Source organism: Ceratina calcarata, unplaced genomic scaffold (assembly GCF_001652005.2).
Source record: "Ceratina calcarata isolate Rehan_Ccalc_2016 unplaced genomic scaffold, ASM165200v1 scaffold126.2, whole genome shotgun sequence".
NCBI lineage: Eukaryota > Metazoa > Arthropoda > Insecta > Hymenoptera > Apidae > Ceratina > Ceratina calcarata.
In genome coordinates this window covers 26692-53369 of record NW_017133620.1, presented here as the reverse complement: position 1 = coordinate 53369, position 26678 = coordinate 26692, and the positions used below count along the sequence as shown (strand labels likewise).

Below are 26678 nucleotides of genomic sequence, written 5' to 3'. Positions count from 1 at the left end.
CGATTATTCCCTAGGTAGTCGATACTTTAAATTAGTCGATAGTGCCCATCACTATCGTCGCCGCGTTGCACGCGGTTGCAAGTTGCAAGTTTGACAGTACATGGCGTAAAGGGTGGGGGCGACAGTGCGCAGCCATATTGGCTACTTGTGACTTTTGGGAGGAAGCAAGTAAAAAATATTATAATTTTCTCGTTTATGCGTGAAAAATGTTACCTCCGAGGATTTTTCATTGATTCTACGAGTTGATCTTGCGTGCACTTTACACGGTTACGATAGAACCTGCGATCATTTTTACAAGCTCAATCTTTTTTACGAAAAATGGTACGTTGACTTTTTTTTCATCAATCTAACATTTCTCGTGTTTAAAGTTAATACCGTACACGTAGAACGTACAATTCTATTTCGATCGGTTCAATCTCTAACGTTTTGTTCTCGCCGTAGAGTTTCTTCGGGTTCGGTCAATCGGCCGACATAGAGATTACATTAGATGGGGCAGAGACCAGGAAGACCGCGGACATTAAAACTGAGGATGGTAAAAAAGAGCGCCATTTATTATACTACGATGGTGAAACGGTGTCTGGGAAGGTAAATATTGCCTTTTAAACACGTAATCTTTGATGCTAAAGTACAGGTAACATGATCATGAAATGTACTTTATAACCTGTGATCGCTCTTCTGAACTTCGAATAAACCCCCTTCAAATGTACAATAATGATTATCTAATCGTTCGATTTGATTATCCGAACTAATTACTCTGATCCTGTTCCTATGCAAGCAGATAAATATCCTTAGAAGTCGAAACAGACTGTGCACGTATAAGATATCATTTAATATGTTCTATACAAATACAACTTATCTTGTTTAATTTGATAAAGGAATCAAAGAAATACAACAGAATTTGCCTGCAATTTTCGGTTGTACTTTGGTACTTTGGTCAAAATTTACATGGAACAATTAAGAAATTAGATATTAATCGATACATCGATGTTTACAGATTAACATTAGCTTGAGGAAAGCTGGAAAATTGGAGCATCAGGGTGTAAAAGTAGAATTTATTGGGCAAATAGAATTGTATTATGACAGAGGAAATCATCACGAATTTGCAAGTCTAGTTAAGGAATTGGCCAGGCCAGGAGAATTAACTCACAACACTGTGTATACATTCGAATTTCCCAATGTAGAAAAGCCTTTTGAAAGTTATACAGGCTCGAACGTACGGCTAAGATATTTTCTCAAAGTGACGATCGTTCGGAGACTCAGCGATATCGTTAAAGAGCTCGAACTGGTCGTGCATACTCTTAGTTCCTACCCAGATATGAACAATCCTATTAAAATGGAAGTTGGTATCGAAGACTGTTTACACATTGAATTCGAATACAATAAGAGCAAGTAAGCTAGTTGTCCGTACTGCTAATTTCTTCTCTTCTTTTATACTTCCAGCGTGAAATTCACGTTTGTATTCTTTCAGATATCATTTAAAAGACGTAATCGTTGGAAAAATATATTTTCTTTTGGTCCGAATAAAGATTAAACACATGGAGATTGCCATAATAAAGCGGGAAACAACAGGTTCTGGTACTGTATAATTGGAAAATAGATTTTTCCGTTAAAAAAAAATTATTTTCAGTATTTTTATTATTATCATTCTTTTATGAAACATTTAATAACGTACCTATTGGAAGAGATATTTTAGTTTATTAACCATTTGATTGCTCCAACTTATCGTACTACAGTTATAAATAGAATACGTGTTTGCAGGTCCGCACACGTTTACGGAAAATGAAACTATAGCCAAATACGAAATAATGGATGGGGCACCGGTGCGAGGCGAATCCATTCCGATAAGAGTATTCCTAGCTGGATACGATTTAGCTCCAACGATGCGCGATATTAACAAGAAGTTCAGCGTTCGATATTATTTGAATTTGGTCCTCATGGACGAGGAAGATCGAAGATATTTTAAACAGCAAGTAAGTGATCGAACAGATGCCCATACGTACGTGTTGCTTTCGCGGAAACTCATTCTTCTTTTTGTTTAGGAGATAACGTTATGGAGGAAAGGCGAGAAGAGTAGAAAATCTCAAACTGCATCGCCACACATGCCGTCGCATTTGGTGTCTGCGGAAACGGGTTTTCCACAGGGAGTTGCTCAAAATGGCCCACCATCTGTACCGGCAGCGATCCAACCGGGACAACTGGCACCCGCTAATGTCACCGGTGTGGAAGATGCGCAAGCACCGATCGAGAGTATGACGCGCGAAGAAGGAGACGGTGAAGGTGCGAAAGAAGTTAATCCCGAGAGTAACTGAATCTTTCTATCTGTACTCGATCCAGTCGGAACGGAAGTCAATGGTAGTTTTATCAATTCGAAGGAACGAGTCAGAACTCGAAGAAATCCGATCGCGCTAGAAACTGAACGAGTAGTTTTGTGAAAGGAACTCTCTTCCATCGTAAGAAGAGAAAATGAGAGCGAATTTAAAGGAAATGAAACGCGAAACCCGATACATCCGCGAGCGAAGTTGTAAATATTTTTGGATACCTATAAATAATGCGAACGATTAAATTGTATAAGTAGCCAATTATCGATCAAAATTTCAACTAATCGAGCTCCATAGATAGTATTGTATTACGGTGTCCAACGAGACGCGCCGAACATTTTAATCGAATTGTAATGATTAAATGAAAAATAATACGAGGAAGAATATAATGTGATCCCGTATAAAATGAACATAATTCGTAAATGGACGATTAACAATTGAATATCGATTCAGTGATATTCAGCGATTCTTGAAGAATGGTATCTGAATGTTACGGTGTTCAGAACGTTTTGTACAAACTTATTCTTCGTTATATTTTCAAAGATCTTTATTATCGAGAAAAAACAACAAGAAAGGCGGAAACCTCTTGCGTTACATTACCGGATCTCTCGAGCGGCCAGTTTCTGGTGCACCGAGAGTCTCACGAATCTGAAATTAATATACGTATACTCATAATGGCTGCCCTATTTTAATCCATTCACCTAGTCTACGACTAATATGATAAAGGCACTCGATGGGACGCTTTTACATATACGACGCGTACACGTATAGGTATTGATTACCCAAAAGTGTGCTCTTTTCAATAACAAAGTTTTTATTAACATTTGCAATAAATACGATACGTTAAGATGCAAAGTGCACGGCATACGACATAGTGTTATATAATAGTTCTGTTCTATAACATAGCATAACTGTATATACGTACGTATAACGGACACGCTAAATTGTACATGCCAATTAATTTTTTAATAGATTTTTATGCAAACTCTTAAGAATAATGATGTACAAGTCATTGTAAGAAATATTGTATATTTTAGTATGCCCCCGTTTCAATTTTTAGCATGCCTTTATTTATATGAGAGTGGACTATGATAGATTAAAAGACGGGTTTGCTCCACACTCCACATGTATTTATATATATACATATATGTACGTATGTATATATATATTTATATACACACATTACGTATGCGTGTGTGCGGTGTGTACCGTACCGTGTACTACCGTGTATCCGAATAGTTTAGTTGGAATTACACGCACGTACGCACCTCACGAGCATACGCATCTACAGTAATAATATTGAAACGGTATTGTTCTATCCAGGTAGTAGATTGAACGATTACTACCACGATAGAAGCAATGCGCTGATGCGACAGCAAAATATATTGTATGTATCTATATACTTATCGTTTTGTACAATTCTATGTTAACATCGGTTGACTAACAGTCTTGTTAAAAAGGAATAAGCCACCTAACATACGGTCAACTGCGTGTAAGTCGAGAGTTTTGTTTCGTGTAAATGAAAATTTTCATACTTCACGCCTTTGTTATTTGTTGACAAGAAAGATATATGTATGTGTAAAAGAGAGAAAGAAAAAACCTATTTGTGAATTATTTGACATGTCAAATATTGTATATATACATATACATATTGTCATACGATATAAAAATTAAATACCTACAACGGTTTTATACTTTAATCTCCACGCAAAATGTCTTTGCGCGCGGCTTGCGCGAACATCAGAAAATGAAAGTAGGCGTTCTTTTATACGATTTATAGATAGAACTGGATAGCCCATCTATACATATATACAAAACGGAAAGTCAATAAAGCTGCACATTCAACATTACGGATCGTACATTAAATGATATCGCAAAATTTCATTCTGCGAAACCAAAAGGATAGAGGGCAACGATGTACTATAGATTTTACAAAGAGAAAACAGAAAAATCGCGAGCATCAAGCCATAATAAATGCACTGAAGAGAGATCGGAGAAATTGAGATTACTAAAGATTGGTAGTCTAAAATCTTATAGGACTTCGATCGTGTTGCACGAAAAAATCTGCAATTTTTGACACCCTCTAGAATACATTGCCACCGAAGTAACGTAGTATAGTAATAGCAGTTAATAGTAGTAGTATTTCTTCGATGGTAGTGGTAGCCGGAACGTACGCGCAGACATACGCGGTACTTTTACATTCGAAGTTCCAGTTCGGAAGCGCAGAGCAGTCAATACAATTTCGCGTTCCTATTCCGTATTCGAAGTAATTTTTATGTGGGCATTAACGTAAATTGAAAAGAAAAAATGTCTGAACATGTGGAAGAACTCGTTGAAGAGGAAAATTCAGTTACTATGTTGGATGTACTCCGAGAAGAGAATCAATTGGAAGAAGACGCAAACGCAGTTTTGGGAGCGTCCGACGACAAAAATTGCACTTACTGCAAGGTAGTTGCATATTCCTAAGCGACGTTCGACCGTATCGTCCAGCCAAATATGAAATTCATTTTTTGTTTAGGGTTATACGCGACAAGCCCTTTATGCATGCAGAACTTGTTGCCAAAAGTCTGTGAGAGCAGCGGTTTGCCTGGCTTGTAGCTTTCATTGCCATGAAGGTCATGAACTCATCGAATTATACACCAAAAGGCACTTTAGGTGCGATTGTGGCAATTCGAAATTCGGAGGAAGGAAGTGTAATCTGGTCGCCGTACGTTCATTTCTATTATCATATTTAATTTAACAATAAACATTATATGCCTTTATACTTTGCTTCCTCTTGTTTGCCGCATCATCCGTTTATTCATACAGTCGAAGGACCAGTTAAATTCTGAAAATCAGTATAATCACAATTTCGATGGACTGTATTGCACTTGTGAGAGACCTTATCCGGATCCTGATGATACCGTTAACGATGAGATGCTGCAGTGCATAATCTGCGAAGATTGGTATCACTCAAAGGTACTAATTTTTCGATGTATCGGCTTCCATGTCTTTTAAGTACATTAATAACGAACAATAACCACGTAGCATCTAGAATGTGAAAAGGAAATGCCAGCCGATGGTGCGTACGATGAAATGATTTGTGCTGGCTGCATGAAAAACAACGATTTCCTGTGGAATTATGCCTGTAAATACGCAGGTAATAACCGCCTTGTTTTTTCCTGTTGCAATTACCTATTTTTTGAAATCTGATCCAACGCAGCATTTATTGCATTTCTATAGTAAATATGAGCGACGATAAAGGTGCCAATGATAAGGAGGAAAATAAACCAGTCGACGTTGAAGCTGTCGCCAAGCAGTGTACGATGCCAACGAAGAATAATCTTGGGAAAGAGACTTCATTCCGGGGCAGCTGCTTTTGGACAGAAGGCTGGAGATCCGCGTTATGTACTTGCGATACGTGTAAAGAGGTAGAGGTTCTATTTGTTCGGATAAATAGTTTGTTTTGCGAACGCGGTTTGCAACAAAATTTTTCGATTACAGCTCTATAAAGAGAAGCGAATGATGTTCCTTCTCGATCCGACGGATAGCGTGCACGCTTACGAGGAAGCGGGTAAGGTCAATAGCCGAGAATCGCAGTACGAGAAAGGTATGAAAGCGCTCGCCTCTTTAGGTCGGGTCGAACAGCTAACAGCGATCGAAGGTAACGAAAAAACTTGGTTCGTTGTAAAAATTTATTTGATTCTTCATTTATTTCACGTCTTGGCATATTCGTGTGTTAACAGAATACAATAATATGAAAGAACGATTGATACAGTATCTGCAAAAGTTTGTCGAGAACAAGAAGGTCGTGCGGGAAGAGGATATAAAGGAATTCTTCTCGCAAATGGAATCGAAGAAGCGCCCGAAAGTGGTGGTACCAACGTATTGCCGTTAAAGGGAATCTGTCTTTCCTTTATTAACGGAGACAACAATTTATACATATTACATTGTGAACAACTACGTTTTATTTTTACTTATTTTTTTTATGTGTAATGTATTAAATTCTATATTTTCGATAATTGATTTTAAAGTAGCTTCCGATAAATCGGTGAATGTATGTGTGTACGTATGTGAGAAAGAACAAAATAAAAAAATAATATCGATCATCGGTGTACCGTTTAATTCAAATCTCGTAGTTGTACCTATCGGATGAAAGTTCGATGCGTGAAGAACAGGAAAAGAAGATTGGCGAACAGTTCGTCGCGGAGCGAAAATAGAATAAATGAATTTGAGACTCTATGATCGAAACCGGTAAAATTTAAGATTCGAGACTGGCTGGTGCAGTCAGTTCGTCGTCCAGTTGCAAAGGTATTACCAAAATCGGCTTCATGTCGCTCGGTTTGCCCGTATATATGGACCAAGTCTTCTCGATGCAGTCGAAAATACCTGCGCACATATGTTCGTTGAAATAAACAAGTTGTTCACTGATAGAACGAAGAGCGAACGGAGACCAGAATACCACCTACCAGTGGCTATAGTTTTCACCGGATCGTTTTCGTCTTTTTCCTGATAGACTCTGTAATCTTCGCCCGTTTGATCGCTCAACATGTTTATGACGTCTTGCCGAGATTTAGCAGGGGGATGCTTGCAAATGGCCTCCATCCTTTTCACGCTGCTGTCTATGATTAGGCCTCCTACTTCGGGTATTTTTAATCGAAGGTATCTGAAAAAATGAAACCGAAGTATGGGCGATGAAGCGATCGAACGGTCGATCCCGACCGAAGGGACAAAGCGAAAATACAACAAGGCAAGCGAACCGACTTGTTGCAGTGGACGGTATTCTCCCCTGGGCTGACGGTCAAGATACTCAGCTGTGACTGCATGCCGTTCTCCTCGCAAGGACCGACCTCGGCGTTGTGAAACATTCGATCGCCTTCTTGCGTCAAGAACGTCATGTTCACTGAAAACCCTTCCGCCGCCCCGTATCCATCGTTCCTTAAAATCTGTTGAGCTTCCACGTAGTTTTCCGCGGTCAGCAACGCCCGCGTTATAAAGTATCTAGCTACGCGGTACGAAGAAAGAGAATTAGCAGTGGCGAACGTTGCGTATGTAAAATAAAGAGAGAAAGCGACACTTACGCGTCTTACCGGACCTCAAAGTCGCAGCGCTGAGCGTGTTGATCGTGTAAACGAGACCGTGTCGATTGTAGCCCATCGTGTATCCCGGAAGAAATCCGGCGTAACTGAGCGACGTAAAGATTTCTTCCTTACATCCCGGTTCGACGACGTGTGCGGATACCAAATACCAATGATTCAACGTTTCAGCAAGCGCATCCTCATTATGGCCCAAAATTTGCTGTTTTGTCAATTTGCAAATTTTAAATGTCATTATTCTTCGCCAAAGAAGTAGAACGAACGCGACGCGACCGACGATAGAATCTGATTAGCAATCAGACTTATTCATTCGTTCGAAATTTACCTGATCCGGTTGATTGCACATAATCGTTGAACAACCAACCGGTAACGTGTTCTGCGTTCCTTCATTCATCACGTTCGGCACGATGTCGTCTAGATGTATTAAAAATAACTGAAAAGAAGAAAATCGACGAAAGTAATGGCTCGTTTATCCATGGGGGAAGAGGAAGAAGGCGTCTTATGTAAGTATTCGTATAATACGATATGCGACCATGCAGTACGAGTAGAACGAGCAGAACTGCGATTCTACAGTTACAAGGGGTTTATTGTTTCAAACGCGTTATCTCGTATCGTGCACAGTTTAAATAAAGCGTCTTTAACTGGGATCGATTACAGACTATCCGACGTACCTTATAAAAGGGAACGTTCGCGCCATCGGCCGTCCCACGAATTTCCTTCAAGTAGCCAGGAAATTGCGTCTCGACGCATGCGAGCGTCTCCTCATAGATTTTTTTACCAGTTTGGGTTTCATACAGAGGCAAATAGGTTTCGTTCAACGGTCGGTAGACGTCTAGGAAACTTCGGATCAAACCGGAAAACGTACGCCCCTGAACGGCAACGAAAAAATTAATTTACATTAAAATGTGCTATTATTTGTGTGCGTAAGTATTTGTTACGAATTTTTTATGTCACTCGAATCGTCCACGAAACAACTTTTCCGAGTTTCTCAACGCGAGACAGGATCAAGAGCAGATCCGCATACGTACATACATATACATACGTACACACGTTAATGCTGCGAGATCGCGTTTCGCGATTCGCGCTCGATACCACTCGAGCGTGTTCGTCGTAGAAAAAAACGGTGCATATGAATTATATACATTTGTATACGATAAAATAATCATTAGAACAAAGCTATAAAGTTACATAAACGTTATGTAATTGTCGTTGTGTAACATGCAATTTCTGAATATCGTATGCTTCTCAGAAACGTAGATATAAAAACGATTAGCGACTGACACATGTTAAAAAATATACATACGCGGGTGTTTTGCCACGTGTAACGATACTGATCTGATCGTGTGCAATTTACGATGTACGTAAACAAAAACGTTTCACGTATCTTAAGTCAGAGTAGAAAAGCTTCAGTGAATATCGAACCGCCCCGCTGCCACTTTAAATTGCATGGGTAGCCAGATTACGCTTGTGCGTGTACAAGAGTCAAGAGCACTTCCGAATGCGTATGCAAATGTAAATGAAAATATTTTTCCAGTTTCTTGGACTAATCTAATTTATACGTTGTCCTTAAATACCGTGCGCACGGTGGCCTCCACGGTAGAGCAATAAGCAACCTCCCAAGTCCTAAATCGATTCCCTTTCCACGATCTAATATTCGCATACGATTAGCATAGATTCAGAAATCCCGTTTCTTTCATTGATTCTTATACGCATGGTATCTGTGCACGAATTAACAGAACCGTGACGATTGTTTAATTTTCGCTTTACGATTACAATTACATTTCGAACGTCAAACACTTATTTCGGCTCCGAGGCGAGAGCAGCGTTGGAGATTCTTTAATTGCCGCATTAAATTTCTTTCGATGAAGCTAATTAAATAATGTCAATTCTTCATCAGGCAAACCCGAATAAAAAAGTGAACGTTAATTGCCAGTTAGCGTCCAATTGAATTAAACATTTATCTGCAACCCTGAACAAACGTGAGAAGCGAAGAAAGACGATTGAACTCTTACGATATCAAAACCAATGTCGTAATGCGTTCCCCTGACGTGAATGATGGGGATAGCGTGTCTTCTTCCGATGTCCTGCGCCGCGGGCGCGCTTTCTGTTCCCGCGGGGTTTTCGGCCTTGGTCATGCTCCTCGTCGGTCTCTGTCCTCCGCCTGTGGCTTCTAGTTTCTAGTTCCTCACCTCTGAACAGACAATTCGAATTTCGCTGCACTACCTCGAGCACGCATCTCCTTCCTCTCTCGCGATTTCGAGCAGACACATTCCCGCGCACTTATACATTACAACGGACAAGCATGTACACGGTGCGATGCATGTGCCTGGTCGCGTTGGAGAACGCGCAATGTGTCCCCGTTTAATTATCGGACGTCTATCTATCGCTTGTGCAGCGCGCGCTCTTGTATCAGGCACGGATTTACCCGATTCCGTTTCCCACGCGATCATCTGTCGCGATATCGTTTCTTCTCGTGCACCCAGTGCGCTTAAAATGATGAACAAGGACCCACGGATGCGTCGCATTTTACACGTAGATGGATCGAATTTACTGAACCGATCGATAGCTTTTAACGCGATTGGAGATCGCGACGCGGGACAGCGAGCCGAAAGCAAACGGTCCGATACGTGGAAAGAAGGGATGAGACGAACGAAGAAGAAGCGCGCGTAATGATTGCTGCAGAGTTGCGAGAAACACGAGACGATGTTCGAGATGAGATAAAATTCTACCAGAGATTCGGCAAAAAGAAACAAATATATGTACTTACGCGTATCAGGCGTGTAGATATAATAGAATAGAAGAAATCGTTCGATTTGGTCTCAGATCTCTGATGTCACTTTCTGTTGCGTCTGCCGTTTGATTTTTCTTATCTCGCGGTCACTTCTCTGAAGAAATACGCGGGCGAACGTACGAATCCTGGAGACGGTTTCGAATGCCGACGGAACGGTGACGATCGTCGCGTGCGACTGTCGGTGCGCTACGACGATCGGCTTCTCTCTTCTACCGAAGACTGTCAAGCCTAATCTACCTTTTATCGACTTACGTCGATTAGCGGAGTTGTATGGTATGCCGCGCGATATACGCAAGGGTACTTGGTTGCGCAGGGATAGCCAAGGTTCGTTTCCTCTCGAAGTAACAAAAAACATTCTCGTCGTATTTAAACATTTAGGTATTTAAGGAATGTATTGTATCATGTTCCAATTATCGCGCCACCATTACGGTTTGTCGATTTTCATTTCTATTGACGATGTACAGAACGGAAAGACTATAAGGACCTTGTCCAAGAGCCATCTGATCTGAGTTAGCTCAGATTAGAAAATCGGTTAAATAAATAAATAAAGAAATGGACAAGTTTGATATGTCTGTAAATAAATTCTATTGACGATTTATCGCGCTCGCGATGCATAAGGAGTTACGTGCGTATGTTGTCCCTAATTATACTGCATCGTCGAAAGATAGCTGTTATCATGTATAATTTTTTCCACGCGTATTTGCGGATTAGAATCGACGTCAACAATGAACTCGCTTCTTCTCGTACAGAATCGTTTCTTATCTTGCAACCCATTTTCAACTTTCAATTTCCATAAAATAGAAAAGAAAATAAGTCGAATAATCAAGATCGCACGATTTCTTTTTCTGATTTCTATTTATTCCCAAGGGGGTATCCTATATATTGAATCCAAGTGTTATTTCCATAGATATAGATACTATGTTATTCAGAGGATAATCGCGAGACGAAGGATGTCCTCGGCCTCCGGATGACACGAAGAAGAAGAAGAGGAAACACCGATTGGTCATAACGTTAGATCGGGCCGGACCCATACATATAAGCATAAATGTGTACCTAAATAAGTAAAATCTAATCGCGAGCATGATCAAATATAATTACATACGCCGTAAGGTACGAGTACCGAGAAATGCATCTGATTGCAGTGCACGGTCAGCCGTTACTCCGGCTTCCAAATACGCGCATTTCACGACTATAAATGGATAAGAGCTAAAATTAGAATCTTTTTTACGGTTTCCCGGCGACATTATGTTTTCAAATCCGATAACAACCACATCGTATCGTTTACAATGAAATATTGCTCGCTCGATTTGATCGTTATCGTTACCACCTCACTATGCATCGTTAATCCTGAACTACATTCGCCAATGATGCGGAGTAAGGTGACTAAAGGTAAAGGAGACAAGCGAATCTCATAGACGTAGGCATAGACACGGGCTACAAACGATTTGCATAGTAAATACATGAATATGTATACATGACACGAGACGCGACGCATAGTTATATCTCGAAAAGGTTGTAAAGAAGCGGAAAGAGCGATAAATCTAATACGGAAAAAGACATTATAATTATGCTTTATGCACGTGATTCCTCGAAACTATGCCAAACTCGCGTCAGGGAATTTCAAATCGATTATTACGTTGTTCGATGATTTCCTATAAATAAAGATACCATCGCGGTATCGTTGAAATATTCCGTCGGCTTGCATACTTCTCTGTGCGATCAACCGAGAAAAATCAAAGTAGTATTGTTACTTTCTAGTAATTTATTAGTGTACATTTTTATAATGTAACATCGCCGCGTACGTACGTATATATAAATATGTACAATACACGTGCGTGGTTGTACGCATTCGTATATGTTTACAGGATCTCGCACTCGCATACGTTACATATGTATATCTGTACATTTTTGGAGATCTGTGAGCGATATTTAACGTACCTAATAAAATACGTATACTGCAAAATGTACACAGTAACAAGTCACCTATTACGTTTTGGTCAGTCTGAAAAAAAAGAACAATTCTATTTAGTAAAAACCGCTGATTTTCCCTCTTTATATATAATTCCGTTCTCGCTTTCTATTTTCTGTTTACGCCTTCTCTCGACGTAAAACGAAAAACGAAAGACAAAAGAAACATACCGCAACGTATCATATACCGTTCGGTGATAATAACTTACTTAAAATACAATATACATGATCGCTGTCGTTACGTTAGACGATGTGCGAATCGAAAATTTCTTCGATAAAATTGAAAGAATAGAAGGGCAAGATGCACTACGAATAATTATAAACACGAACGAGGAGATAGGCAGACAATTAATAGGAACAAATCAAATTTTTCAAGAAAAAATGTCCGATTCGCGAACGAAATCTTTTTACCGCATCCGCCGAGACAAACGCACAATTATAATAAAAAGAGACAACTCGCTATTCGGTCATGATATAGATTAGAGATATACAATAATATACGCAATATGTATAGCCGATCGCTGCCCTTGATTTTCGGTTAGTCGTAAAAAACGTTTATGCACCCCGTTCTCTTCGGGGTTTATTCGCGAAAGGAGAACTAAGAAACGATAAGGTATGGAATAAAAAGATATTACGTTCCACGAGAACAAGTTACGCAACGTCGATATGATCGCGGTGGCGCCGTCGTTGGGGTGCTCTCTCCTTCTCTCTCATTCATAGACGTTCGGTTTTAACGGCGACGTGCTACGTACGTATCCCGCACGCCTCGACGGGCTTGCGGAGGTACGTTCGATGATAACTCAGTCTTGTCTAAGAAAAAGTTAACGCCGTGGCCGTAGCCTGATCGGCAAGGTTCAACAACAACGGTTCACCGCGAGCACGAGCTTTAATTATATTAATGAATGTCCATGTCCATGTAGCGTCTTTTCTCCATTGCCGGAACGAAACGGCGCAAGAATTACCAAGAACTGCGCAACGTAATCTCTCCTCTCCCGATCGTCTTAACTCTCGCGACTCAACACGCTGCTGCGTGCTTGGCTCTTCGCTCAGCAATTCGTTGACTTCGTCTCAAAGTTCGCGGTTGCGATTCAGCGTCCATTTCTTCTTCGGAATCGGAAATATCTAGCGCCGTGCTTCCAGCGTATCGCCAGCTGAGGATCGCACCATCCCACTAAAATCAATCGTCGTGGTTTATTCGCTCGGCTTCACTACTATGTGTCTACATCGCACCGCGAGTAAACGGATACATACAGACGTCGAAACGATCTCTGGATGAAACGGATGCCAACTAACATCGCGTACGCATCTTTTGTGACCGAACAGAGTAGTGACTATCCTACCCGTCAGAACATCGTATACTGTAACGAACCGAAAATGATTAGCCCGAGTTAAATCGATGAAAAGTAAACAAGATCGGAAGACGACTCGAAACTTACTTATCACGCGACCGGCGGCGCATCCGGTGTATATATACCTTTGACCGGTAGTGGACGAAGGCGAAAAATGACATCTTATCAAGGTTTGAAGAACCGAATGACCGCGGTAAGTCATGACACTGGTATCGCCTTCCAGCATGTTTCTGGCCCTGTACACTGCAATGAGAGAAACAATATTATTGCCGGTAGCCGATACAGAATATCGACAGAACAGACGACGATACTGATCGGTTACTAACAACGTTTTGGTACTCGTTGCCACCGATAATCCCAATTTTGATTCGCAACGGCTTTACGCGTATTCTCTTCACCGTTGTGATCGGAAAACGCGCGAACGTCCCACAATTTGATCGTTTGATCTTTACTGTTGGTGATTAAGTAACGGCCATCGCCTCGCGGGTCGATGTACGTGATACCGTCCATATGGCCTGCCAATATTCCGACTGGACGCGGTCCAGTTTCGTTCAAAGTTCTTCTATCCCAAACCTACAAATGGCAAATACAGACAAGAAACGTAAAAGAACTTTCGAGCCGAAAAGTTTCAAATGATTTTTTGGCTGGAATGGATTACCTTGCAAAGACCGTCGTCCCCCGCACTGTACAAAATCTGTGAGGTATTATCTGCAAAAGCAACAGCGTTCACGTCGTTGTTGTGGCCTGCGATCTGTAAAAGAAAGATATATATATATATATATAGACGGTGACATTAGCGACCAGCGAGCTTAAACAAAATTTATACGAACTTTGAACGCCCGCTGATGGCATTCTCGATCGTAAACGTAGAGGTAACCATCGTTCGCTCCGCCTAAAATTTCACGACCGTCACTGGAAAATACAAGCGAGAACACGCAAAATCTTCGATCGTCCGGACACAACGACAACGATTCTTGAGCACTCGAGTCTCCGTAAACGGGGCAGAGATACACTGTAAATGAACAAAGGTATTCGGTATTCGGTAAATCGTGCACGTGTCGATCTAATCTAGGATAAGTCGTTGAACATCTACTCACGAGATTCCGACCAACTCGAGTAAACAATATAATTCCCGTCAGGACTAAACGCTGTGTCCAAGATGCTCCAACCCATATCTCGCGCCGAGATCTTCTTAACTTCTGCGAAACCTCCATCTTGCGTCCGATAAAGACGTAAATATTTGTCTGGCAACGGCATAATTCAACAATTATAAAATTGGATCATTGAAAAATTAGTCGAATTTTATAGAACAAACGATTCTGATTACTTGCCTTGACTGGCAGTTAAGAGAAATCTTCCATCCTTCGAAAAAGAGCCGCAAAAAGCTTTGGTTCTATATTTAGCGACCTGATGCATTTTATTTGGTAAAAATCTATTGGTTATTCCGCACCTTTCACCTGTGCTAAAATTAGGACCCAGGGCTCTTCTCTGAATCATCGACGTTATGTTACAAGGTTTATCCATGCTATCCAAGTATCCGCAAGCTTGCTTCGTGACAAGACTTATTTCGCTTTTCTGAAAGATAAAACGACGACGAAAGCATCGAATAAGTATGAAAAGTATACAACCAACAGTGATCGAGTCCATAGGTATCTAAAAGTAAACAACGAACGTCTAGCCTGGATGTGTTTGGTGACAAAGTGATTTTCGGTGGTTGCGAATTCGCGGCATATTCTTCGTCCGAGTCATCGTGATTCGAAGATATGATCTGATGTAGCTGGCGGCTGCAACGATAGAAACCGAGAAAAATTAATCGTTTTCCTGATCTCGTGATCGTCGTGATTTATTGAAAAGGCAATACGGAAAGTGAAAAGGTTAAGACGTTTAAGTAAGAGCTAAAACGTCGAGGTCGAAAAAAAATGTACTATTCGTATCCGATGTAGATGTAAGTCATTTCGTTCCGACGACGAGGCGAGCTAAAAACGAGCCAGATATTTAAATAAATCAAGCCCGTGTAGCGTGTACACGATGCAAAGCATAAAAAAATAGAAGATCGTACGTAGAACGGGAGGTTAGAATCACTTCCGCGTTTTCACGTTCATTTGTTTTTCACGTGTACTTCCCCCTCGGATTCTTTTCGCAGTTTCTCTACGTATATCGCCGCACGTTCGTCTCTTCGACGTACACGAATTACGAAAGAAATTCGTACTTGGCTACGACGTGAGAAATGTCTCGATTCTAATAATTCTTCGAACAAACCTGCGTATCAAATAATGCAAAATGTCAACCAGCCCGGGATCGTATCCGATTTCCATATTCCGTGAATTAATCCCTCCCATGCAGAGAGCGAGCGAATCTTATTTATCGTCTAAAAGCAAACAACAAAAACTTCCGAACTCCTAATAGTTGGTGGTGAATGGCGTTATTGCAGTGTATACTTGTGACAGTTAAAGATCTGTCGAGTCGAGTCGAGTCGAAACAGACAACGTTAAGAACGAAGAGAGCGGCAACGCGAGCGCCAGCGACCGATCGCAAGTTCGAGGCCGAGATTCAATTTGAATCTGAAAATTCGTCGCGATCCTAAGTATGCAGAAACATTTTACGCAACACTATCTTGTAATTAAAAGGGAGAGTCCAACTACGATACTACGCTTGCCACGCATACGGAAACCTGTTACTTCATACAGTCCTACGTAGAAAACTGTTTCGAATTAGAACTGTACTGTGCGCCCTAATAGCGGAAAATTTAAGATCTACGCGCTCTTCCAAAGAAACTTTTCTGCGTTGCGAATAATAGCTGCTTTTCCTTCACGATTGACAACTTTTTAATAAATTTGCAACTATCGTTGATAACAGTGATCACAAGTATTGTAATATAATATTAAGCGCGATAAGTTAAGTTTGGATCTTGTTCGACGGTCTTGTAGTCAAATCTATTTCAAATAAATAAATACTCGTAAATCTTATTCGCGATCTGGCTTAATTTGTTCATCTGTTCTTCCCACATTCCATTATACTTTCGATATAAATCGTATCGTATTCNGATGTAAGTCATTTCGTTCCGACGACGAGGCGAGCTAAAAACGAGCCAGATATTTAAATAAATCAAGCCCGTGTAGCGTGTACACGATGCAAAGCATAAAAAAATAGAAGATCGTACGTAGAACGGGAGGTTAGAATCACTTCCGCGTTTTCACGTTCATTTGTTTTTCACGTGTACTTCCCCCTCGGATTCTTTTCGCAGTTTCTCTACGTATATCGCCGCACGTTCGTCTCTTCGACGTACACGAATTACGAAAGAAATTCGTACTTGGCTACGACGTGAGAAATGTCTCGATTCTAATAATTCTTCGAACAAACCTGCGTATCAAATAATGCAAAATGTCAACCAGCCCGGGATCGTATCCGATTTCCATATTCCGTGAATTAATCCCTCCCATGCAGAGAGCGAGCGAATCTTATTTATCGTCTAAAAGCAAACAACAAAAACTTCCGAACTCCTAATAGTTGGTGGTGAATGGCGTTATTGCAGTGTATACTTGTGACAGTTAAAGATCTGTCGAGTCGAGTCGAGTCGAAACAGACAACGTTAAGAACGAAGAGAGCGGCAACGCGAGCGCCAGCGACCGATCGCAAGTTCGAGGCCGAGATTCAATTTGAATCTGAAAATTCGTCGCGATCCTAAGTATGCAGAAACATTTTACGCAACACTATCTTGTAATTAAAAGGGAGAGTCCAACTACGATACTACGCTCTTGCCACGCATACGGAAACCTGTTACTTCATACAGTCCTACGTAGAAAACTGTTTCGAATTAGAACTGTACTGTGCGCCCTAATAGCGGAAAATTTAAGATTTACGCGCTCTTCCAAAGAAACTTTTCTGCGTTGCGAATAATAGCTGCTTTTCCTTCACGATTGACAACTTTTTAATAAATTTGCAACTATCGTTGATAACAGTGATCACAAGTATTGTAATATAATATTAAGCGCGATAAGTTAAGTTTGGATCTTGTTCGACGGTCTTGTAGTCAAATCTATTTCAAATAAATAAATACTCTATGGTCGGATTTTGTCAACATCAATAAAATGCCAAATAATCATATGTAACTCATTAAATATTGAAATTAGAAGAAGAATGCACTATTTTTAATTATAGGAAATGCGTTTTTCTAAGGTACATGAACTTTTGGTACTGACTATATAGCCAATACATCCTTAAATACACCCTCGAGATGCAGCCCTGAAACTGAACCGTAGGCAACGATCATGGCTTCAATCCATCAACTATCGACTTATTTATAATATGTAACTTGATATTAAATAACTCGATATCGTTAAAAATATATTCGTCCTACTGTCGTTAGATTCGCTCAGAATATACTACCTTATAACTTTACATGTATATCGAGTATTGCGTATAACCCGTAATATTTTATATTATTGCGCACACGTCGTATAGATACGGGCAGGTATGGGGTACGTACGGTACGATACGGATGTGTACGTACACGTATATGAGCCATCCCCTGACCCCTAACCCCGGCGACCCGCGGCCGCAGCTACCTGCTGCCCGTAGCTGAATAGGTACAATTTCCAGGCGAAGTCCTACATCCTGGGAGCCGGAACCAAGCCGGAGTCGAGGTCGTGGCCAAACCCATACCCTGCCCGGGATCGAAAGCTGCGCATGCGGCTGTTCTCTCTTTTCTTCCGCCTTTCTCGCTCTAAAGGGTACGACCTGTCCACCCGACCACGTTATCGTCCAGGATAAGAACGAGGTCAGAAGCGGATGCGAGCCGGACGTCTTCCGTTCTCTGTCCGAAAACGCCGAAACCGCGACGCGACGATGATACTCGGACGCGCTCGACGGGATTAGGATCAAGAGCGGCGAGGATACCATCGCGGAACGAGGACGAAAGCGAGGTCCAGGGTGGGCGAATAGTAATAATTCGTAGAGGAAATTGAAAGCGGAAGCGAAATTGAAGACGGCGCAACGTTGTCAGCGGATCGAGAGGGTGAGGTCCGCGAAGAAGATAAGCATGGATTCGATTAAGCAGGAAGCGACGGAGGTGGAAGAAACGAGGAGACAAGATCGTTGATTGGGATGGAAAGAGGGTGCAATCGGAGGGAACACGCGGCGATACGTGAGCGTAAGGGAAACGAGTCAGGAAATAGGCGGCAGGATCGTGCACCGGATTTCGGATCGGAGAGCAGTGTCGGTGATGTGATCGCGCCGATCGCGTGTCAATCGTGTTCGACCGTGACCGTCTTCCTTTGGATTCCTCGCGGGTCCCCGAGCGACGCGCGCGTGCTCCAAGCTGTCGCGCATCGCGCATTACCCTTCTTTCGGTTTCTTCATGCTTATAGCGTTCAGTGATTCCCGTTGTCGTCGGCAACAGGTGAGCAATTCCCAGCAGCATTCGGGTTCGCTTCTTCTGCCTTTTCGAACGATTTTTACTCATTCGTGCCTCCTTTTCCTCTTTGCGTTTTTCTCTCCCTGATACCCTCTGATTGAAGAGGACGATGAAAAATAGACGATCGTAACATCTTCGCCTTCCTCGCGACTCCTTCGGTCTCTCGATCGATCCGTACGTATGGTTTCATCTACTGTACACCTGCTAGTGTACGTATTCGGATGCAATTTACGATCATTTCACGTGTTATCCGATACGAACGTCTATGGTGTCCGAACCGCTAGGCCGGTGCTTCCACTAGCTAGCCCGGCTATACGCGAATTATATCCGAATCGATCGAGCTCGCTCGCACCGCTATTATTACGTGCGTATTGGGTGCATCGAGCTTCGATCAACCGTAGAACTCTCAAGGGCTTTTTCCTTCTCTTTCTCCCTTATCCGAATGTTCGTCCGAGTGCAAACGAAGTGTTCGCTGTTACCAATTAATATGAACTTATTTAATTTTTATCAAACGACCAGCAACGAGTGTTTGAACGTCTCGCGTACGAGCATTTTTATCGATCGCAAATCCTCGACGCGATCCGTTTCTCGACACCGTTTTATAACGATAGTACATGTATAATTAGTTAAAGGGTAAAAGATACATGCGTAGGTAGACATCGCACTCATCGAATTTCCGTACTGGACGTTGTCTTTCTCTATTTTAGTCGCGCCTCGTTTCTACGATAGCGCGTTTTCTTGCGGAAAAATAAATACTTTTCCCATTCGAATTTTCAATCGATCCGATCTTACTAACGACCACGGCGACGACGACGGCGGTTGGTCCTGCACGATAAGTACGTGGACACGCGGGATATATCTAGGAAGGTGCGAGGAGGTCGAGTCGATCGATAAGGAGTTGCGTAAGGAGGATGGTAGAGCCGCGAAACGAATTGGCGAGCCCGAAAACGCATTTAGGGCAGGAAGCAGGGAGTAGTTATTTCTTATGGTAACTAAACACGTGGACGTTTATTAATAATTCGAACGATGAAACAGGTGCGTCGCGTGTTCTAAAAAAAAAAGTGACCTGCACAGTGCACAGTGCGCGACGATAATAGCTGTAAGTACATCCGATAGATCAAGATCGAAAGTGATCCGACTCGATCGATGAGCAGCATCGAGCTCGGCGACGTCTAACGATCGACAACGAGGACGAGAAGAGCGTCGTTATGTTTGCCAAATCGAAGAGCAGCAGCTCGACACCGAGCGTTCTACTCTCGAATCCTCTTCAACATTTGTACGAGGTCGGCAAACAGTTGGCCACCGCAGGGCCCGAACACGCCTGGCGCATTTACGATGCGTACACCAAACTGGACCATAAGGTAAATCTTGGCTCTCGCTCGAATCTTCATCAGGAAAATTAAAGATCCTGTTTCGTTTCGTTCTTTCCTCGGTTTTAGGAAGTGTCGATATTTGTTTTCGACAAACGATCGGTCGAAAAGTTGCACAAGCCGAAGAGGAAAGAGATCGTGACGGAAATTTTAAGAAATGGGGTACGACAGATGGAACAAATATCTCATCCGAAGATACTGCAGGTAAAATGACGCAGGACGTGTCGCGTCGTCGCAAGCGAATGCGTGTACGCGATACGGAATATTTTCAGGCATACAAAGTCGAAGAGTGTCCGGACAGTTTGGCGTTCGCCTCGGAGCCGGTTCTGGCCAGCCTCGCAAACGTTTTGGCCTATCAGGAGCAACGACAGCAACAGGCGAACAATCTCGGTCACACGTCGAGTAATTCGACCAAACAGACTTCCTCGGCCGGTCACCGTACCACTTATGTTAAAGAATACGATTTACTCGACATCGAGATAAAATACGGATTGCTGCAGGTAAGTTTGCTAATCGGTCGCGAGTGGCCACGTATACGGTTCGATCTTCCTCAGATCACAGAGGCTCTGCTCTTCCTTCACGGGACTTCCAAAGTAATTCATAGAAACATCTGTCCGGCGAGCATAATAATTACCAAAAGAGGCACTTGGAAATTGGCTGGACTCGAATTCATGGGTGAGTTTGAGACATTATGTTTACGGTTACAGCTTAGTTAAAGCTTACAAAACACGTAATCTTGTACCGATCGTCATAGAAAAAGTGGACGAAACGCCAATGATAGTACTACAGCCGTGGACGAATCGCATGTCGAAAATGGCACAACCTAATCTCGATTACACGGGTAAGAGCAACGACTTTCTTTCCTAGCATACGTGCGCAATTAATATGTACAGTATGTATTTCGTTTGCACCGCATCTATCGATGTTAACGTAAAGCGAAATACTTGTCTTGCAGCACCGGAAATACAGCAGAAGAAAATGGGTGGTTTCTGCAGCGACGTGTACAGCTTCGGAATGACGATATGCGCGATTTTCAATCAAGGTCGGCCGCTGATTCAAGCGAATCACAATTGTTCCGAATATGCGAAACAACTGGAAAACGTGAGCAAGCTGACGCGACGTCTTTTTCTCTTGTTCTTTCGTCTGCCTCTTCCTCCCCCGTCTCAATCTCGTACCGCTTCCGTTCGAACAGTTGAAGGATCAAGTTGACGCGATACTGCATATAATTCCCCTACCGCTGACAGGAGTCGTCCCCCGGCTTTTGCACCTTGATCCAGAGAAGAGGCCGACTACTCAAATTTTAGCCATGATCAAATACTTTAAGTACGTAATTTCGGCTGATAAATCCAGGACGATTTTTGCGCGATGATTCGTCTTATTTACAGTCTACTCGCATTCTGTTTCAGGGATCCGCTGGTGCATGCGCTTCAATTTCTCGACTTGAGCAAGATGAAGGACGTCTCGCAGAAGGTTCATTTTTATACGACTACTTTAAAGGGAATATTGCCTTATATAGATAAGGTAATGTACTCGCGTACCTAAGAGTGTCTACATAACGGTAGTAATTTGCGCTAACGATAAACTACGAAATGCGCAGAAACTATGGTATCAGCATATCTGGACGTACTTGCAAATCGAATTGGAGAGTCAAGAGGTTCAATCAGCCGTACTGCAACCGGTGCTTTACATCGTGCAACATAGCACGCAGGAAGAATACGATCAAATTATATTTCCATCGTTACAGTAAGTTCTTTCTCTCGCTTCCTCCCTGCTCTCCCTATCATCTCTCGTATGGTTCGTAGGTTGCTCTTTTCAAATCGCAAATCGATTCAAGGGACAGTAACTCTGTTGGAAAATTTGCATTTGATACTGGAGAAAACACCGCGGGAGTACGTGGAAGGCGAAGTACTTCCGATGTTGTACATGTCCTTTGAGAATTCTACTGTTCAAGTGCAGGTACGTAGGTACGAGGTAAAAAAAAAGGAGAAAAGGTAATGGTGAATAAGCATGAGTGAGCTGAACCGAAGACGATTCACAGACAGCGGCGTTCGTAGCCGTAGCGAACGTATCCAACTACATCGATGACATGTCCGTTCGGAAAGTCGTCCTGCCGAAACTGCTTCAGGCATTCGAGAATGATCGAAACAAGGTGGATCCTCTGATACTTATAAACGTGATTTCTTGCATTCTGAATCGATTGGAAAAAGACGAAATCATCGATCGTATCTTGCCGTTGTTGTACAAAGTGAAATTTGAAGATCCGGAAGTGGTCGTGCGAGTCGTGAGTAAGTATTGTAAGCGGATCTCGCCACGCCGTTCGTCTTTCGATCCACAACTTGCGTTCCAGAGATTTACAGGCTGATGTTAACGGACAAAAAGTATGGACTCTCTGTGAACTGGATGGTGACTCGAGCTATGCCCTCTCTTCTACCTCAGACTATCAATCCTAGATTGAACCTCGAACAGTTCGAGACGCTTTTAAAAGTATTGCAGGATATGCTTATCCATATAGAAAGGTGAAACTGTTGATCGAATTAATACTAATCGTAAGAAAATAAGCTACTTGTATTACGAAACGTCTTAAATAACTATCGTCTTCTGTCTTTTCTCTCGCATTTCGTGTCGTTCTGTTTTGTTGCGTTTTTCTTTGCGTTTATTTGCGCGAACCGAACGGGAACAGATACCAGAAAAATCAACTGAACCTGGACAATTTGTCGCTGTCGAGTCCGGATCGGTTCTCGGACAGATACATGAGCCGGGGATTGCGGCATCAGCAGAGTACAGATAATATGTACATCGCGCAGTTCAACATACCAACTCTGCGTACCGACCAGCGAAAAACATTCTCAGCCGAAAACATGGCTCGAAAGAACAGCCTAAGTACTGAACTATTATAAGTGTTACTTACGTATACGCGGTAGAATGATAAAATTTGATCGTTTCATCCCCGTAGATTCGATGTCGACGACGGCATCGGCCGAGAACATGACGAAGAGAGGTTCCGTGGGAGGAGGTAAGCGAACGATGCTTTACGCTTGGAAGCCTCGAGTCAAAATCGAGGCGCGAATTAATGTTCTTTCGGTTCGCGTCAGCTATAATGCAATGGTTCTCGTCAACGAGCAACGACAACTTCTTAAGAGTGACCGCCAACCCTTTCACGAATAGAAGATTGTCGGACAATACTTTGACGACGCCGAAAATTCGCATAGCTCCGTCGTGCGAGAGCTCCCCGGGTGGAACGCCCGGTGATGGATTGCCGTTTCGGCGACATTCTAGCATCGGATCTCAAGACCGACGCGGATCCAGTATCAATTTATCACCTCCTTTGGTATCGTTTGTTCGTTTCACTTTTTCCGCGATCACCCGTCCTATATCAAAATTCTAACGTGAAAAATCGGAATAATCGATTTGTCGCTAGGGCGGAGGAATGCCGGTTACGAGCAGCAGCGTGCCGTACTTGTTTAGCTCGAGCATGAACAGCATACGGGGATCGAGGCGCCCATCAGTTTCCTCGACATCCTCGCAACAAGGGACCGGATTGTTCCAGCCTGGTATTTGCAACAGTATGGTAAGAGTACCTTCCATCTGCCTCAACCTGAATGGACCACCACCACCACCACCACAACCACCAACACTCTCTCCATTACTCCAGCTACCGGGACAGTCTTCCCATTGACCCTTCGTTACAGCGTAAGGATATTCACTAGTTTATCCTACGAAACTTTTCTTTTTCGAATTACACGAACCACGAAAGACGCGAACAAGCCCAAACGCTATCGTTTCTATCTTTCATACGAAATACGAACTCTCGTCGTTTTCCGAATCGTTATATACAGCGCATTCATGGAGCGACCAAAATTCCATATTATTTCCCGCTTGTCCCGTCTTTATCCCGTTTATGCCTCCCACCTCTCTCTCTCTCCTCTCTCTCTCTCTTTCTCTCGATGTCTACTCGACCTATTATTTGTATGATCTAGCATTTAAGTGTCTATTTGTGTACGCTCCGCCTTGCGCGCACGGATTCATATTGTTCGACATCGATCACTTTAAACTGAAATCCACGTGTGGACGACGTTCGAGGTTCGAATCGACCGGTTTTGTTACCGTTGCATCATTGCGTAGAAACATGATCGGCGTTAACGAGGATCATAACGCGACGCTCGCCTTTTTATTTACTTCCAGCTCCAACTTTTAAAGAAACAGTTCGACGCCTGAATTGGAGAAGAGAAGCCCGATCGTCCGTCCGCCGGTGATCCTTCTCGAGAGAAAGGAAACGGAGCGTCGACAATTAACCAATAATTTTATAAATATCCTTCTACTCCGCGCCATGGGAAAGTGCGAAAGACGAAGGTGAGCATGTACCTTATCCTATCGTGTCCAGAGGAAGATTACGGGTATGGTCGATAGAAATGTCCCGTTTCAACGGAAGATATCTTGGGTCTTATATTTTTTTGAGGGTTTTCTTCATCAAACGAGATAGAACTGCGATTTCGCCAAATAAACAATAAGCCGGTTTTCTTTTCGTTCGAAACAGGAATTTAAAGTGAGCCACTTTCACGATCCGTACAAATGAGAAGCGTCTATAAAATTTACGTGATACCGTGTGGACGCGGGGGAGAAAGAATCACCTACTCCTATCGACCATTTCTTCCTCCGGAGATGTGTCCGTTTCACGATTCGATTCGAGCGAAACGGACATAAAAAATTCCTCGATATAGTCTTGTACGTAGATATACCTACTTTTTCTAAATGTGCAAAGATGGAAATTTTACGGCAACCGCAAGCACCGCGCGGTCGATTCACGCGTTGCATAAATCAGTCGACGTTATATGTACATGCAATTTTTTATGTATACGAGTTTACTTACGGTCGACTAAAAATATTCTATACACGCGTATATTGTACTATTATTATACGATTATACCAGGTGCTCTTCGACTTCGATGCACGCATACATATCAAATAATTAATTTATGTTCCGACGTCGTTTTTGCTCCTCGATCGTCCTTCATCTAACAATCGAACAGAAGAAGATGCTACTCGTTCAATTGGATAACGCGTAAATATGTATACGTGTCATCAATTTGTTAATTACATTACGCGTTAAATATGTACGAATGTGCAAACGCGAGATAATCGCGTCTCATGGACGTGCGACACTGCAAGGAAACTAAGTGTTCTTACGGTTTGCGTCGGCCACTGTACACTAGTATTTTACGTTGGCCTCTCGCACGCGCGTCGACGTAAAAACATTTGATCGCATTAAACTGCGTGGACAATCGTGGATGACCGTTAAACGATCGTAGACAATCATTAGACGCGACGAGCTCGCGAAGATGCTAAGCGTTTTCCAAAATACAAGCGTACCTAATTACCTATACCTTTTATCGCATCGTTATGTACCTGTCACGAATTATCGTACAATCACACGAGTTGACAATCATTCTCTCAAATTCTAGAAGATATTTATCAAGAGATCGTTACCAAGATATAAATATAATATAAATTTTATCGCGCGCGAACCAGTACGTAAAAGTAAGATAGCGTCACATGCCTCGTTTCGTTCCTCGTTATTGATGATTATCGTTGTCCTCCCGTTGTTTATTCTACTTCTCGTTTCGGCTCGAGCGCCGACGTTGACTCGTCCGTTCCAAGCGCGATTCCTAATTCCTGTTCGTATAACTGTCGTATCATGGCGCGGAATGTCGATTTCTCATATTTTTTAATACTTGTTCGTAATTCATTTTACCCCTGCACGTAAACGCGGAACCGTGATCATAATTCTGAGGCTCGCATTCGCTGGTCTTCTCTCTCTTACCGTTCTTCTTGTTCTCGTTCTCGTTGTTATTATTATCATTATCGTTACGTGTAACACGCGTCAAAGATCCCGAAGATCTCGGCCGTCATAGAATTTTACCACGTTATAAAAAATTATGGCGACCAGGGGCCTTCTCGTACGTGCCCTATACATAAAAATAAGCTCGATGGATGTCCTATCAAGAAGATAGAGTCTATCCGATAAATGTTTCCTAAACTATTACGCTTCGAAAGATTTTCCATTTATGTACTATATCATACATGCGTACGTGCGTGTATGTATCGTAATTATCGCAAATCCGTTCTATGGTCAATATAAGTACATATAAGTACAATGTTAAATCTTTAAACTTTGTTGACTCCCCTCGAAAGACAGATATATGTATATTTCGTAAATGTCCTAAATGCAAAGTGGTTAAGTGTGCGTGCGTGTACATGTATTTACTGTATTCTTTTCGAAGTATGTGTGTATGTATGTTGAGTGTATACAACTACGTATCATGTATATGAATAATAAAACACGATGGCACTAAGCAGATTCGCTAATTTCTATTTACTTCAAAAGCAACGTTTCCAA

The 26678-nt window shown here is 42.2% G+C and overlaps 5 protein-coding genes across 12 annotated transcripts; 3 read left to right on the top strand and 2 right to left on the bottom strand.

The window, feature by feature from the left end:
* The first annotated feature begins 93 nt into the window (after positions 1-93).
* On the top strand, positions 94-4168 carry Vps26 (vacuolar protein sorting 26). The gene is made up of 6 exons (XM_018028909.2): positions 94-321; positions 442-585; positions 995-1389; positions 1469-1575; positions 1759-1970; positions 2040-4168. Exons 1-6 carry the CDS (start codon positions 319-321, stop codon positions 2307-2309), a joined length of 1131 nt encoding a protein of 376 aa, XP_017884398.1. The 5' UTR covers positions 94-318; the 3' UTR covers positions 2310-4168.
* A 287-nt stretch (positions 4169-4455) lies between these two features.
* Positions 4456-6406, top strand: LOC108627615 (putative E3 ubiquitin-protein ligase UBR7). The gene is made up of 7 exons (XM_018028927.2): positions 4456-4766; positions 4837-5025; positions 5127-5276; positions 5346-5457; positions 5541-5728; positions 5802-5961; positions 6044-6406. The coding sequence occupies exons 1-7, from the start codon at positions 4626-4628 to the stop codon at positions 6193-6195; spliced, it is 1092 nt and encodes a 363-aa protein (XP_017884416.1). The 5' UTR covers positions 4456-4625; the 3' UTR covers positions 6196-6406.
* Positions 6186-10367, bottom strand: tan (C45 family peptidase tan). Its single transcript, XM_018028899.2, has 8 exons — positions 10161-10367; positions 9406-9584; positions 8065-8262; positions 7719-7826; positions 7379-7595; positions 7062-7302; positions 6767-6963; positions 6186-6686 (listed from the first exon to the last, which is right to left on the bottom strand). Exons 2-8 carry the CDS (start codon positions 9526-9528, stop codon positions 6559-6561), a joined length of 1212 nt encoding a protein of 403 aa, XP_017884388.1. The 5' UTR covers positions 9529-9584; positions 10161-10367; the 3' UTR covers positions 6186-6558.
* Positions 10368-11931: 1564 nt separating this feature from the next.
* On the bottom strand, positions 11932-17174 carry LOC108627658 (DDB1- and CUL4-associated factor 11). Of its 4 annotated transcripts, none has more exons than XM_018029007.2 (10): positions 16862-17174; positions 15174-15285; positions 14833-15076; positions 14599-14745; positions 14332-14513; positions 14160-14252; positions 13828-14074; positions 13589-13744; positions 13404-13510; positions 11932-13323 (listed from the first exon to the last, which is right to left on the bottom strand). In XM_018029007.2, exons 1-10 carry the CDS (start codon positions 16939-16941, stop codon positions 13168-13170), a joined length of 1524 nt encoding a protein of 507 aa, XP_017884496.1. In that variant the 5' UTR covers positions 16942-17174; the 3' UTR covers positions 11932-13167. The 4 variants fall into 4 exon arrangements, with proteins under 4 accessions (XP_017884496.1, XP_017884506.1, XP_017884487.1 ...); XM_018029017.2 differs by lacking the exon at positions 16862-17174 and adding an exon at positions 15761-16083 and having other exon boundaries at positions 13831-14074; XM_018028998.2 differs by lacking the exon at positions 16862-17174 and adding an exon at positions 15761-16079.
* Positions 17175-18212: 1038 nt separating this feature from the next.
* On the top strand, positions 18213-26639 carry bma (SCY1-like protein bma). Of its 5 annotated transcripts, none has more exons than XM_026815800.1 (18): positions 18213-18899; positions 19950-20275; positions 20354-20488; positions 20557-20784; positions 20839-20959; positions 21039-21125; positions 21240-21385; positions 21477-21607; positions 21691-21805; positions 21882-22027; positions 22087-22240; positions 22323-22569; positions 22632-22800; positions 22965-23164; positions 23238-23297; positions 23377-23621; positions 23703-23974; positions 24467-26639. In XM_026815800.1, the coding sequence occupies exons 2-17, from the start codon at positions 20123-20125 to the stop codon at positions 23958-23960; spliced, it is 2595 nt and encodes an 864-aa protein (XP_026671601.1). In that variant the 5' UTR covers positions 18213-18899; positions 19950-20122; the 3' UTR covers positions 23961-23974; positions 24467-26639. The 5 variants fall into 5 exon arrangements, with proteins under 5 accessions (XP_026671601.1, XP_026671597.1, XP_017884459.1 ...); XM_026815796.1 differs by having other exon boundaries at positions 19872-20275; XM_018028970.2 differs by having other exon boundaries at positions 18213-20275.
* The last annotated feature ends 39 nt before the right edge of the window (positions 26640-26678 follow it).